General features: G+C 44.5%; 1 protein-coding gene across 1 annotated transcript in view; it reads right to left on the bottom strand.

The window, feature by feature from the left end:
* Nucleotides 1-16048, bottom strand: part of CNGA1 (cyclic nucleotide gated channel subunit alpha 1) — a 151948-nt gene that overhangs the window by 60540 nt on the left and 75360 nt on the right. Inside the window, exon 6 of the mRNA XM_086963358.1 lies at nucleotides 7330-7436. Coding sequence (XP_086819484.1) covers nucleotides 7330-7436 — 107 coding nt within the window. The remainder of the gene's footprint in view (nucleotides 1-7329; nucleotides 7437-16048) is intronic.

Below are 16048 nucleotides of genomic sequence, written 5' to 3'. Positions count from 1 at the left end.
AGTACCAAATATTTCGTTTTTTCTACGTTTATCACCAGCCCTCTGGTTACACAAAAGTCCTGAAAACGGGTCAACAACTTCTGAAGCACCTGGGGGGTCTTTGAGATAAGGAGAGTGTCATCCGCGAACAACAATGTTGGGATCCGAACACCCCCCAGGCAGGGTGCGTCCGCAGGTTCCTGAAGCAGATGCTCCACCACACCGTTTACATATAAGGAAAAAGTGTGGGAGCTAACACGCAACCCTGTCTGACACCCCTACAAACCGGGATCCTATCTGTTGTTTCGCCATTTGTCCCCCAGCGAACCTGGGCAAAGTTGTTCATGTGGAGTTTGGTGAGGAGAAACAGAATGTACGGGGGCAAGCCCAGACCGTGGAGAACCCTCCAGAGTTCCTCCCTGGGAACTAGGTCAAAGGCAGTCTTCAAGTCGATGAAGGCCAAGTAGAGACTGCCCTTGCCCAGTTCCACCACCTTCCAGTGCAGAAGTGTTAACCTAAAAACCTGCTCAATTGTGCCTGTTCCTGAGCGAAAGCCTGCCTGGAAGTCCGATAGAACTTGATTCTCATTCTCCCCAGGATAACTTTTCCGGCTACTTTTTGTGTAGAGTCAATCAGGCTTATTGGCCTATAGTTCCCTGGAATGTCTCTACTGCCCCTCTCCACGACTCTGGGATCGGGCCACCCTCCATGATGGCATTCAAGAGGGCCGTGATCATAAGACCCCAGTCAGATGGGCAGGCCCGCAGTAAATCCCCTGGGAGCCCATCCCGGCCAGCAGCTTTCAATGGGACCACGGTCTTAATGGCATTCTCAACCTCCCGCGGTGTGAACAAGCCAAGGGTGCTAGCCTCCATCGAAAAGGGGAATACAGCTGGCTCATTTAGGGTCCCTTCTGTCGCTGAGTATAAGGCCCAGAAATGATAAAACCAGCTCTGGGGTTGAATAGTACAGGTCCTCAGGGTATCATCGGGTCTACTACGGGAACCTATCAATTTCCAAAACCCCCTGGCGTCTTTACCTTTGCTAGCAGCCAGCAAATCCGCCCAGAATTTCTCCTCCCATTCCTTCTTTGCTATCTGGATAGACTTGGAGTAGACCTTCCTAGCCTCCCTTGTCCTGACTTGAGATTTTGCTTTTACTGCCTCAACTAGGTTTTTTTTCGCCTCCCTGCAGTTGTGGGTATACCAGCCCTCTCTTTTATTAGCCCTTTCTTTCACCCCAATATGCCTCTGGCACACAGTGAACAGATTTGTCAGGGCCCCAGTAAGGTCGCAAAATACTTCACATACCTCCCCCAGGCCTCCATCGACTGTGCCTAAGTTGTGATGGGCTAGGGCCAGAAGTTGGGACACAGCCTCAAGTTTTCCGGCAGACAAGAGAAGTTATGACCACTTCAGGCGCCTACTGCAAAGAGATACCTCCAACTCACCTAGGTCAACTATGGGGCTAGGTACAGGACCCCCACTGCTAACAGACCACCAGGGGGCTAGAGTGAGGGACAACAAATTGTGGTCACTTTCGACTGAAGGCACTATTACCATATCCCTCACTGAGCTCCATAGACACACATCAAGCCAGATGTAATCAATTCTTGATGTGTGATTGGTCCTATTATATGTATGGGCACCCCCCTTATCCGAGCTAGTCCTTCCATTTAGAGCCGTCAGGCCATACTCTATACTAAGGGCATTTAGCTGCAGTGCCACCTCTGACCACTTTTTGATCGGGGGCAGCTCTAGGACTGGTATCCCCTCCTACCATCCTCCTCATCCTGGTCCTGGGTAACATCCGAGCCCAAGGGCTCGAACGTACAGTTGACATCACCTGCAACCAGGGTGCAGGCTTTGTATGGAGTTGCCCCTAACAGATCTTCCAACAGTGCGATTGTGGGAGACTGCCTCCCCCCTTAGTGCCTCGGGCATAGACATTGAATATATTCAAAACGACACAACCCCTGGTGTCCTTCAATGTGATATTAAGCAAATCAGGGCTATTAGTCTTGGTTTCCACTACCCTGCAATTTAGGGATGAAGCTACCCAGATAAGGAGGCCCCCCGAAGGTCGTCCCCTGCCCGAATCTGGGCAAACAGCTGGGATGGCATAAGCAGAGTACCCCACCCTGTGTACTGGCTCCCTACTCCATGTCTCCTGGAAAATGCATATGGAATACTCTTCCACTAATGCATTCTAGTCGGGCAGTGCCAGTTTTCTGGCTATTCCAGCAACGTTCCAGCTGAAGACCTTCAAAGCTTGGTCCATCACAGCTGGGGCGCATGGGGAAACTATCTCTTGACATGGAGCCACCCTATCCGAGCATGGCAGTGATCCCCTAACACCAATAGAAACTAGGACCCCCGAAGGGTCCAAGGTAACCGTTGGTGTAGTTTGGGTTTTATTAAGGGAGGGAGAAATAGGTGACATTGCAGTACCGTGTGGAGACTCGCCCAGTTCCCCCCTGTCCAGTCCTCCCGTTACCTCGAGTCAGTAGCTCCTAAGGCCACAATTTTGACCTGGCCACCCGGTCTGGGGATAGAAAAGGGGCTCAGACATACTACGTATTCCACCACTAGCACCCTTGCTCGTTTCCCCCATAATAGGCCTAAAAATGGCGTGGTTAGCAGGCCGCGGGTAAAAATAGGTCAGGTCCACTGCGCTAATTCCAGGGCCACCCACCGCTTGGTCTTGGCTACAGATCGATCTGGCTACTCTGTTGTCCTGGAAGTTGATAATAACGCAGTCTCCCTCCAACTGCTTCTTGCCCTGTCCAACCCAGCCCACCCTGCGGACACCAAGGATTAGTCCGTCTACGCCCGCAGGGAGTGGTTTATTTGTTTTTAGCCAGTGGAGGCTTTTATTTTTTAAGGCCTGGTGGGTCTCTAGTTGGTTATCTTTCAAGGGTGGGACCTTAACCAGCACAACGACATAAGGATGGCAGTCCGGGGGGAGATCAGCATAGGGACTGCCAGAGAATTTCTTCAAGGCGGGTGCAGCTAGAGCAGGTACTGCCGAATGGCTTTTGACAGATTTAACTGGCGAAGCTGCCCCGTTTCCCTTAGTCTTGGCACTGTTTAGGGGTGATTGCTTAGGTTTAGAATTACACCCACCCACTGGAGCCTTTGGTTGCGTTGCTTTCTTATGCACTTTAGAGACCTTAATGGGGTTCCCTTGAGTTGGAATAGAATGTAGGGCGGGACCTGATTTGGACGTAGGTGGGGCAGTGGTAGTAAGAGTTGGAGCCACACTTGGTGCTATTGGGGAAGCCGCCTTTGGTGGGACTGGATCCTGTACCGGAGCAGCAACAGCTGCTGCTCCTTTTCCCAAACTGCCACATGTGGGGTTTTCACTATTCCTAGTCTGATGTTTAATCAGAGTCTTGAGTGAAAAAAAGTTGTCAAGAGTCGACTGCTCAAGACTATTTACTCTGGCCTCCACCCTCTTGATTTGGTCTAGAAGCGGTGTCAGAGAGTGTTTGAGCGCATCAATGATTTGGTCCAGGCAAACTGGGACTTGGATAGGAGGTGGCTTGTCGTTGGTATCAAGTCCCATTTCCTGGGACGGAGACTCTCCTAACCCATCCAAATGCTCTGGGCTCTGACCATTACCTAATTTTGCACCCGTGGCCCTTAACCCTTGCTTCCTGGGGCGCTTAAAGAGTATGGGATGGCTACCTTTACGTGCACTCACAACCCTTTTCCTCTTGGCTTGTTTCGGAGCACCCTGAAACACGCAGGGCAATGAGAGACCCACAGGAGGAGCAGGGTCTGGCAGCAGGGAGTTTTGACTAGTAACAGGAGAAAGTAAAGGTAGAACGCACCCTCCCGTAGTCTCGTCACTGGCAACACCTGGTGTTAACTGTGCTACTAAATTCTCTAACCTGTCTATACTTTCGCCTATTTCAGACAACCGGGGATGCTCAGGCGCTTCTATAATAAGTGGGGATGGAGCCATAATTGGGAGAGGTGACAAGGCTTTGGCCACAGAGAACATTATGAAAGTTCTTAAAATGATTAACAGCATATACAAATTTCTTAAAAAGATATTCTAAAGTGCAATCTTGCAAACAAGCAACTAGCAGCATTGTTGTACGTGTATACACGATTATAGAAATTTGCCCACTTCGTCTAACTGGTAGGAGATCCCCGGAGAGGCAACGTTCCGTCATCGCAATCTCCTTCTCTATGACTGCTGCTACTCTGGTTATAAACCTATCCATAGTTCCTATCGTTGGATTCCCCCCAGCCCCTTCGCCCCCAGCTCTGAGCAGTTTCCCAGAGCGAGTAGACATGATTGGGGTTTTACTCTCTGGCAATGTCACAGTACCTTTCAGGACCAGTATAGATGATGTTAGGGACTTGGCCCAGCCTCTGTCAGCCCCTGACTGCCACAGACTGGCCGCCCTTTGCTCGGGCTTCGCTCGGCGTCCCGCTCGCGTCCCGCTGAGCGTCCGGCGTGATGTTAGATAGGGGGCGTTGCAGGCAGGGTGGGCGTGTCTCGCTGTGGGGCGGCCGTGCACACCTGTGCAGCGCAGGGACTCCTGGTCTTCTGAGTCCCTGCTAGCGCTCTCCCACAGCAGCCGGTTGGATGCTCCTGGCGACTTCCTCCCAATCAGCGCCTTCCCCTCGCCTCAACCTGCAAAGCGGCACCCGCGAAGCGGGTGCGGCAAGCAGCTGCAGGGAATGGCGGAACGCACAATGGTCAAGGGCGGGCTGAACGCGGCAACTCTGGGCTCTCAGGCGAAAGGTCAGCATTTTGGTGTCCCACCGAGTGGAGTAAGCAGCCGCCTTTTGAGGTTTTGGACAGGCGGGGTGGGCGTGTCTCGCTGTGGGGCGGCTGTGCACACCTGTGCCGCGCAGGGACTCCTGGTCTTCTGAGTCCCTGCTAGCGCTCTCCCACAGCAGCCGGTTGGATGCTCCTGGCGACTTCCTCCCAATCAGCGCCTTCCCCTCGCCTCAACCTGCGAAGCGGCACCCGCGAAGCGACACCCGCGAAGCGGGTGCGGCAAGCAGCTGCAGGGAATGGCGGAACCCACAAGGGTCAAGGGTGGGCTGAACGCGGCAACTCTGGGCTCCCAGGCGAAAGGTCAGCGTTTTGGTGTCCCACCGAGTGGAGTAAGCAGCCACCTTTTGAGGTTTTGGACAGGCGGGGTGGGCGTGTCTCGCTGTGGGGCGGCCGTGCACACCTGTGCAGCGCAGGGACTCCTGGTCTTCTGAGACCCTGCTAGCGCTTTCCCACAGCAGCCGGTTGGATGCTCCTGGCGACTTCCTCCCAATCAGCGCCTTCCCCTCGCCTCAACCTGCGAAGCGGCAAGCAGCTGCAGGGAATGGCGGAACCCACAAGGGTCAAGGGCAGGCTGAATGCGGCAACTCTGGGCTCCCAGGCGAAAGGTCAGCGTTTTGGTGTCATGTTTATGCGGTTGTCAGGAACTAATTCCTTCTTGTTCATTCCATAAAGTTTCTAGTGACCTCTGAGTTAGCTGGCACACACAAGTAATTAAGTTTAATGTACTCGATAGAGGCATACTGACCTCAGTCCTATGTCAAAACTATAGTGTATATTACTCCAATGCGCTGAGCCTATTAGGGATATAGGAACAACACTACACCAATTTCGCTGAGTATCTAAAAATGCTCTCTGTGATTCTTAAAAAGTTAATATTCCATGATTCAATATGCGTGTTCCTTGTACCATTCCTATCAAAAAGCATCCCCAGGTATGAGAACAATGGCACTCTATTAATAGCGAACCTGCCCACATGGTGCTGTCTGTTCTTAGGCCTGTTGATCCCACATGTCATGACAAAAGTTTTCTTTAAGTTTAGCTGTAAATCTTTATCAGTCATGTACAGGGCAAAGTTTTCTATTAGGCGTTGCAAACCGTTTGCTGTCCTTGATATTAGGACAGCATTGTCTGCATATGGTAATACTGGTGTGGGGCGTATTCCAACTTTCAGGTCATCTGCAATATATTTAGTAAAAACTGGTCTAAGTTATTAATGTATAGGGAAAATAAAAGGGGCGCTAATACACATCCCTGTCTGATACCACACATAACCCTAAAATCAAGAGTACATTCCCCCATTTTACCAAACCGTACCCTAGAGGTTAAAAAAGAATAAATCTGGGATAAGTATGTAATTATTTCAATAGGGGCCACTAGTCCTTTCAATGTTTGCCATAGTTTGTGATGGTTGACTAGGTCGAAGACGCTTGTAAGGTCGATGAAACATAAATGTAGCGCCCCCTCCTTGGCTAATATGTACTTCCCTAATAATAGTTCTAAGTTTAGACATTGTTCTACTGTCCCAATACCCCTTCTGAAACCATACTGCGCCTCTGTTAAGATATTGTTATCGCTGGCCCAGATATTGAGCGGTAGCAATTTGCCTTCTCTCTATCCCCTTTTTTGAAAATGGGTACGATAATACTTTCAACCCATAGCAGGTAATACGGCCTCCAGGGTAGCATTAAAAACATTCAGTAAAATTGGTATCCAGAAATCCATATTATACTGAAAACCATCAATGGGCACCCCATCCGAGCCCGCAGCTTTGCCATTAGCGCTTTTTTGAAGAGCTGATTTGATTTCATCTGGCGTTATTGGTAATGATTTGATGGGCTCCACTAATATAAAGTTTCCCTTTTTACCTAACACAAACAAAAACAGATCAGAAAAAATACAGGAGGAAGGCAAAATGTTTGAGGATAACCCTGCAAAAAGTCGAGGTCCAACATCCCTGAGGAATAAACAGGGAATAAAAGCTCCTAATCATTTCCCATCTACATCAAAAACTCAGCATGTAGCCAGCCTTCAAAGTGAATGCCTGAGGTTGAAGGTCAATAGGAAGTACTATTTGTAGGGAACCTGTAAAGAGGGAGAGTTCAAATACCATAATTTTTAAAGGTCTAATGTGTTTAGGGTCAGAATACAGACTACTGCAAAGAAAAGTGTACTAGTTGAGTTAAGCTAGGTGGCATTCAAAATTCACCGATGGGGTACTTCAGAAATACTTAGAGGAAAGTTTAATACTGTCTGTTGCCAGATGAATAGGACAGGTAATTTAATCCAGAAAATGTATTTGTTCACTATTATGTTTTTAGATCAACCAGCCAATTTCTAGGATTCTAGTTATGCTTTAAAGTTTTGCATCATGTAAAAAAGCACACCACACATATTTAATGGGGAAAAACTTGAGGACACCTTGCTCACCTGCATTTTAGTTTGTCTATTGGTTTGATTTCTCTCGAGATGTTTTGATGTGCTAACACTAACATTTTGTGTTGCATGGATTCAAGGACGTTTGTAAGCATCGCCATTATGGATCATATTTACCTGTACGTGTCCGTACAAACATGTCAAGAATATAGATGATATCTGACGCATAATCAAGGACGAACCACATTTCTATATAGTCATGCTGAAGATCTTCAAAGCAGGCCCTGAAAGGAAATGAAAAAACTTGGGGTCATTATGGTACTCTTTGGCATTTGGTTAGCCCTTCAATTTACTTGCCCTTTTCCTCTACAGGTGGCAATATTCTGTTTGTAGACCTTGTTTATTGTAAAATGGGTTAGTGCTGCATAAAGACAACAATAGATGATTACTCCATTGTTTACTGATGGCTACCCTTGAAATCCAAAGATGGATGACAGCATCCATCAACATCTGGCTTCATCTTCTATGTTACGGGTGGTCATCATATGTCCATAAGGGCTGGATCGATACACCAATTTCGGTATGTACACAAGTATTTATTTATTTACCTAGCAGTTTTATAAAGCGCTCAGGCATAGCGAAACATAAAGGAATTTTACATAAGGACAACAAACATTTGATATACATTGAAAAGCTGAGATCTCAAGAAGGTGTTCAAACATTATGACCACAAACAACTTGAGCAAAAGAGTTCAATGGCCTCTTAGGCTTCATATGTTAACATTGAGCATAGGATGAATGAACATGAAGGACAGGATGAATTAACATGATACAAGATGGGTACAAAAGTAGCTGCAGGGAGTAGGGTGTAAAGTAGAGGGCAGAAAGACAACATATCACAGTAGGGTGGCAGTTTAGTGGGTAACAGCGGTAAGGGCGAATGCTAGTTGGGAATTATGTACTATCTGCTAGATCGTCTCTAAACAGATGCTTTTTTTTAGGTATTACTGGGTTCATTTCTGACATTGTCAAATACTGTGGGCCTTTGGAGAGTTGCATTTCCTCAAAAAGACTAATTTTAAGCATGCACTGTTTTGAATCTTGGACTTTTCATGCGAAATATTACTTAAAATATGCTATTGCTTATATTATTATTATTATTAATAAATGCATCTGGTCCTCATGGATCAACGTTGGATACTCGTGCATCGTGCGTTCCAAAGTCAGAACCTTTCAGTAGAAGTATGCTTCATTGCAAATACATTTAAAGATTTCATTCAAACTATGAGCGTCATCTTGGTTTTATCTCAAGTTGTAACCCAATGCCACGCAATGAATTAGTAGTGTACAGTAACCTTGGTATTCAATACTATTTTGTTAACCAAAAATGTCCTACTGCTGTGGAATAGTCTCCCCTCGCTGTTAGACAGTGTATCTTTTTCCTAAGCCCCCCTTGTTTCTTTTGGGATTGGTTTGGTCCAGCAGTGACAGCATTAATAGCTCTACTTCACTGCATAGGCTTTAGTATGCTTTGCCATTTGTAAAACCCTGCTTACAAATGAAAGACTAATTTTCTAATAAAATGGCTATGAAAATATGTATGCACCACTGTAATAGCTGCCAATTGTCAGTGCAATGGTGGCACTAAGTATTTGATAAGTATGACCCAGAAATTATTTTAATAAAAGCTGCCCATCTCGCCCTGAAACCTAAATAGTCATTACACAGTTATGCCCGGCTGCCCTTTCCCTGGTGGCAGTAACGAGCAGTTCCCAGTTCTGATGATTAGATGTAGTATCCCTTTCTGGTATACTGAAAGTACTTTGACCTCTCAGCTTATCTCGGGCAGGAAGGGAGGAGTAGTTAATTACGGCATATGCGCCCATATTTATCTTGGAACGTGAGGAGAGGACAGTGACAGAGAAACAGATAGGCAATAAGGAGGGTTAGGCGGAACTCCCAGAGAAACAATGCCATAGTTATTAGGGCTCTGTTGTGAGAAGCACCTTCGTATGGTGTCTTGCCAGCAATTTTGTCTCTTGTCATCAAAGCAGTGTCATGGGATCAGAATCCGTTTGGGGTGTTTTTCCAAAGGAGTTTACTTATTTTAGGAGACTGGCTTGGTGGCAAAAAGCTCCAATTAGAGATTTTGAGGTCCTGCCACCTTGAAAGATCCCCAGAGCAGGGATTTCTGGAATGGATTTAGAGTAAGAGGACAGGAAATATGGCTTTAATGCTGGTTTGACTCAGGGTTTGTGCCCGAGTATGGGATTGGGATCTCTTGCCAAATCCCTTTTATATGACTACTATAAGAAAAGCGTCTCACCATCAGCACCTCATGAAGAACTGGAGAAGATCAGAACCAGAAGAATCTTCACCTGTCTTTGGAAAGGACTGTGTTCTAACTTGCTTGCCCCTTTTACCCAACAACTGAAAAGGCTTCTCAAAGATCAGACCAGCTGCTCTTCTGTTGGCTCAGGGACAAATGAGACCAGTAGGGCTACTTTCCTGCGGGTTACCGTTAGATAGAATGGATAGGAATCTGTGCTGTGTTTTATCACATCCAAATACATGGGACCTTAGCTGCCCAGTGTCCTGCCTTGTACTGGTGGGAGAGTTTGACACTCATAATGTCTTCTTAATCAGAAGAAGATTGAAGAACAGCGGGAAGGGATCTGACTTACAGACAATCGTAATGACCCTGCAAAGGCATCAATCACTCAAGCGCCCCACTGGAGCTTTGGTTTTTTTTCTCACTGTTTTTTTCTAAACTTTAAAACTTCATATTTCTAGTTTACGTAATCTAACTTTGGCAATTTTAGTGCCTTTAAAAAAAATGTTCTTGTTCCTAAACTGGTTTTGAAATGTCACCAATTGTTTTTCTACTCTAATGTTGCTTTGGAATTGCTTAATTTACTCATAGTTCTCAGAGGAAAAGCCCGTGGCTTTGTGCAATATCTACTAGAGATACGCCAACATTTTCTCACTGAAAAAGTCTAATAACTTTGTGGGATTTCATGCCATGCCCTATCTAGTTCATTAGTCAAGGCATATTTTCATGTGCATTGTTTTATTTTGTTCACCGATCCATAAAATCAATTTAGTATAACATGAATTGTTGCCTAGGTACCACCCACAGGTACCATCACCAGACCAAAGGCCAGAGAGAATGAGTAAACCAAATATTTTATCGGTGTTTATGTTGTTGCTCATCCTTTGTTCCATTTCTTTAGAAAGGCATATTTTTATCTTGCAGGATTCTTATTTAAAATTTCAAGACTGGGTTTGATCATGTGAATTTCATAGGTCAGTCCTTACCAAATACATATTCCTACTTTCTATTTAGTCACTGAAAGTTTATGCAGTTAAAAGACAAATTTGAGAGTCTCAATATTGTTTATCAAAATGCCCAATTGAGTCATGATATACAGTTAGAGAGCTTGGCGGTTATCACCTCTGTATATTGAAACTCAGAGGAATACTATTTTGATTGCTCAGTTGTTTGCTTTACATTTAGCAATTTTCATCTCTGATTACAAAGGCTGCACGTTTACAAGCTGTGGCTATTCCCACAGTATTTCCTGTGTGTGATATCAAAACCTTTCTGACTAATGATTTTCTAGGACTGGATTCTATTATTGTTTTGTATAGTTTCAGTTATTTAGCACATTTATAATGGTGGTGTGACCTGAAACTCGTAAATCACATATCATGGCCTATGATAATTGAGCGATGTGATGAATACAATGTCTATGTGGTACGAGCTTGAAGTGGGATTGCTATTACTTATTGCCATAGAACAAACAGGTATTCACCTCAGTCTACATGCTATTACCTCAATCCGGATATCATATCTCTTCAATAAAATATACCTTGACTCAGTAATGGCAACTAAAATTAAATGTTTATTTAGTCAAAGAAAATAAAATGGTTTCTTGCAGTTCTTTTACGACAAATGATCTAAGTGGGAGTTTGTTTTTATAAAGCAAAACATGAACGATCCTTGCAAACTGGGAATTTTCTCCAAGTGTATGGGGGTCATTTTTATATTTTTTCTCTTTAGGACCGTTACGCTTGCTTACGTGATCCTGGTCAGGAAATAAATGACGTTGAAAAGTCAGCCTTCAATTGATAGATGGTCTGATGTCCATTGGCCAATGGTCACTGGGTCATAGGTCAATGGTTTTTACCAGTCAGCATAGCAGTGTTTACTTTTCAAACTATTAAGTGCAGGTGCTCACATTTTTTAGGAGGTCACACCCATGTCCTCCAGTTGCCCACCCACTTCCTTTTTTGGCTCCACCCACATCCACAAGCCTCAACACAAATATAGCGACCACTTCACTTTGTGAGTTCCTCAAGAAGCATAAGCACCTCAGGGAACTCACACCTACGCACCTGCCGAAGCTCCTGGATACTCTTTCGGGGATTGGTGTGCTATACAAATAAATATAACATAACATAATGTAATGTAATATATATGCAAGCCTATAACAACAAACAAAAAGTGAATTAAAATGAGAAAATGTGTGTAAATCTCAAAATGAAATTTTAGGAAAGGTCATTTGAGGCAGCTTTGTACACTAAAGAGAATGTGCTTGTACTGTGCTGTTTAAAAGAAATGAAGGGGTGGAGGAAGGGGTAAAGAAGACAGCAACAAATGCAGGCAGGAAGGGGAGTACTGGAGTGAGGAAATAAATGAGTAATGGATGAAAGAAGGAGGAAATAAGAAAAGAATGTGAAAGGAAGAAATGAAAGAATAGATCTAGAAAAGATGTCAATGATGTGTGATGGATGAATAGAAAGGGAGAAAGGAAGAAGAAAAGCAGAAGGAAGGGTTGAGGATACGAAATGAAGAAATTAAAGAAGGGATGAAGGAAGGAGCAGGAAAAAAAGAAAGTAAGGAATGAATGGAGGAAGAAGGAAGAAATGCACCAAGGGAGGAAGGATAGGGAATGAATGAGGTTGTAAGGAAGCAAGAATGGAAAGAGGAAAGGAGGCATGGCTGGCGATGCTGAGGCTGAGAAAAAAGGAAAGGAAAACGATGGGACAAAGAAAAGATAGGAGGTCAGGATAATGGATATGAGTATGAAAGGTACTGGGTCAAGAAGGGACAGAGGGAATAATGACAAGGTAATATTGCAAATACATTGAAACTCAAAAGATTATAATACATTTCTGTGTCCTTAACACATATTCACCAGAGTGGGCCTTGACACCAAATTAAAAATGTTGTTATCCAGCTCAATGGCACTACTTTTATCAACCTCAGAAAGATGAAAGACTGAGTGGCCACATCAAGATTTAAATGTATGATCCGGAGATCAAACACTGATTCCTCTAGGGGATATACAGATATGTACAAGAAGTAAAAACATAAAAGGGAGAGTGAGGATGGAGGAGAGGTCTGAAGGCAAAGGTAGATACAGAAAGCAAAGAATGCGAAGAGAAGTGGGAAAGCAGAGATTGGGAGTGCAAGATTGGAGTGGAACATGAGGCAAATGAAAATTGAAAAGAGGAGAAAGGCAAGGAAAAAAGAGCACACAGCAGAGAGCGTGTGAAAGGAGAGTGGAAGGGAAAGATAAAAAAGTGAAAAATGAAAAGCAGGTAATAAGGAGGGGCAACAAAACACGGACGTAGGGCAGAAAGTGAAGGAAGAATCAAGACAAGGCAAGGAGGTTATTGTGAAGGGGATGAAGAAAAGCAGATACTGAGGGACAGCAAGAAAAGAGTACATCACTGCTTTATTAAATATTCAGTAATTAATTATGTAAGTTGAGGCATGACAGGGCTGTATCATTCTTGGCCTGTGTCATCAATATATAGCTGTGCTGTCTAAGACACACAATGGTGATACTTTAACTGTGTCAAGGTTTTGGGCCATAAAAAGATGTTTTGTGGCATCATAATAGGTATTCCTGATAAAAGATAATAAAGTGTCAGATATACCATTGGGATTACGCTTTGATGGAGAATCAGGCACTCATTTTTCAAACAAATAGTTCTATTACATGATCAGGCTAGAAGTCACAAAATGCCACTGCTACCTATTTCAAAATGAAGTCAGACTTTCAACTCTATTCAGAGAGGCTTCCACATGAACTTTTGAACTAATAAAGTACAAAATTCAATTGATTGAGTCTGCTGCCTGTACTATATTAGGATTGTAATTTATGAACAGTGAGTAGCAAAAAGGATCTCTGTGTCAAAAACAAAAATCCACTAACCTATCCACATAAATACAGTTCTGTAATCTGCATGGTACATGTTCTTTGCAGAAGGCACATTAACCCTCTGCGCTACAGACAAAACTGTCACTAGATAAAACTCCAATCTTTCTCCAGCAGGAGAATAACATTTAATCATCGTGGGCAGCGTTATATTGGCATTTTTCTTGCTGCCTGAATCCTGTTGGAACTCATGAGGACATCAGGCACCTGGCTAGTAGGGCCGTCTCGCTACTCCAGCTGCTCAAACAGACCACTCTCATAACGTCATGCATGGCTGCTTCTGCCACTGAAAATAATCCTGCCACTCCCAACCAAAACTAAATTTGATTTCACAGAAGGATAACAGGAACTATTTTTAACAATTACAGGACCTATTGCCCATCGGAGAAAAATCATATAGACTCGGCCCCATGAAATAAGTGTCGCTGCTGAGCACCGGAAACCAGCACAAATTAAGCACTGCAGCAAATGCTCTTTTGCAAGAAGCATGATGGTTTATCTGACTCAAAATAGAGCTGTTTAACTGAAAGTTTGATGGACAGGGTACTCCACGTTTGTACCCTGTCCACCAAACTCATAAGACACTTAGGGCCAGATGTAGGTAGCCTAATACCGGTCGGTAACGGCCGAAATTACTGAATTTTAGCCATTACCGACCGGTATTAGGCTTTTCAGATGTAGGTGGCATGATTGTAGGATTCGGTATTTTACCGAATCGGTAATTTAAGGAATCGGTAAATTACCGAATTCTTAACATACAGATTCGGTAAATTACCGAATCCGTAATGTAGGGAGCACTCAAATGAGTGCTTTTCCCATTTTAGGATTCATTATTTACCACCAACTACAAGTTGGTGGTAAACATCGAAAACCCTAAAAGAAGCAATTTTTTGCAATTTAAAACAGTGACATGTGCCAGACATACATGCCCTTAGGGCATGTATGTGTGCCACATGTGCACCCATGCACAATTGAGGGGTGCAACAGGGTGTCACAGTGACACCCTGCCACCCTTCAATGTGTTCCCCCTTTTACTGAATCGGTATTTACCGATTCGGTAATTCCTCTTCATTCCTATGGGCCTCCAGGGGGAATTACCGAGCCTGTCGTCGCTATCGTCGCTGGGTCACTGGGTGAGATCGCCGCACCGCTTGCTTGCGGACCGCATCACGTCGCTGTGAGTATCATCGCAGACGCCATCGCATCGAGGAGCTGCGAGAGAGAGATAACCGCTGGCCTGCGCATCGTCGCCCCAGAGATCGTCGCAATTCCAAAGATCATCGCATCGTGCCTTTGCGAGAGAAAAATTCCTACGGACCCTATGCACCGGAATCCATACAAGTCCGCCTTCCTCCCCATACAGACCGGATTCGTCGCAACACGCCCGCTGCTGCAGCGGGGTTGTCGCATCACCTCCCCAGAGTCTCAGGAGCAACGCATCGCTTGTTTTCCACCGCACCATCTTCTGCTTTGGAACTTTGTCGCATTTAAAAGGTACTGTTGGCTAAACGTGACGCAACTGTGAACTTTTCACGCAACTGTGGATTATTTTATCGCAACCTTAAGAACTCTTTTGCAACTATATTCTTGAACTGTGTATGTTGGATTTTTGTCGTTTTGGTCTTGTGTAGTTTAGATTAAATACCTTTATTTTTCCAAACTGTTGTGGAGTCAGTTTGTGGTGTTTTCACTGTGTTACTGTGAGTGTTGGTACAAATACTTTACACATTGCTTTTGGATGGGTCTGACTGCTTGTGCCAAGCTACCAAGGGGGTGAGCAGAGGTTATCTAAAGAGTGTTTCCTCCTAACCCTGTCTAGAAACAAGGGTCCCTATTTGGACAGTGGTACCTACCTCTGCCAACTAGAGACCTCCAGTTCTAACAGGCTTTATGTACCATATCTTCAGAACGAAGGCAGACGATGCCCATGGAGCAGGGATGTACCACAGATATGGAAGACTGACCAGATTTTATTATACAATGTAAATTCTTCTTTTTAATAGGTTACATGTGAAAGGTCTATCCACTATTTATAACTGTAGACTAGACAGCTGTACACTATTAAACTGATGCATTTTGATTGGTTCCTAGATGTGAATGCCTACTCAGTAGTTTCATAGCTTGTACCTGAGATAAGCCTCCTTACAACATCAACCCACATATCACTACACCTTTATACTCTGACAGCTTCCTGTAAATATCAGAGGATCTAAGAAAGAACTATGGCGTTTACCTAGCTTGCAGAACAGACAGCCATACTGCAGGAGGATGCAGCTTTAGAAGCATTAACCCCACATAGCTAGGTTACTTCAGCCTGCCCCATTGGAAAGCTTTTGAATACAACAGTTGCTATTTCATATTGCCACATGGCGTCACGATATGTCTTACTTTTGTCATGAATAGGGAATGTTAGCATTCTAGATGCTCAACACAACAACTCTGGAGAAGCTAGATTAGAATACTGGCAAATCCACTGGCAAACGACTGCTGCAGTTGGGATTGTGTGTTTCACTCAGCATACTGTCTTTTATTTTTCAGATGGATGAGAAACATGTTTGAGAATCTGAAGTTCCTGTGCCCTAATTTCAGCCTTCTGGAGCACAAACCATAATTTGTATGCCACAAGTAAAACCTTCCTTTTGTTAATTTACTGTAGGCTCTTGCAC

Source organism: Lissotriton vulgaris, chromosome 3_1 (genome assembly GCF_964263255.1).
Source record: "Lissotriton vulgaris chromosome 3_1, aLisVul1.2, whole genome shotgun sequence".
Taxonomy (NCBI): domain Eukaryota; kingdom Metazoa; phylum Chordata; class Amphibia; order Caudata; family Salamandridae; genus Lissotriton; species Lissotriton vulgaris.
The sequence above is the reverse complement of the archived record's forward strand: the minus strand, read 5'-3'. Positions and strand labels throughout refer to the sequence as shown.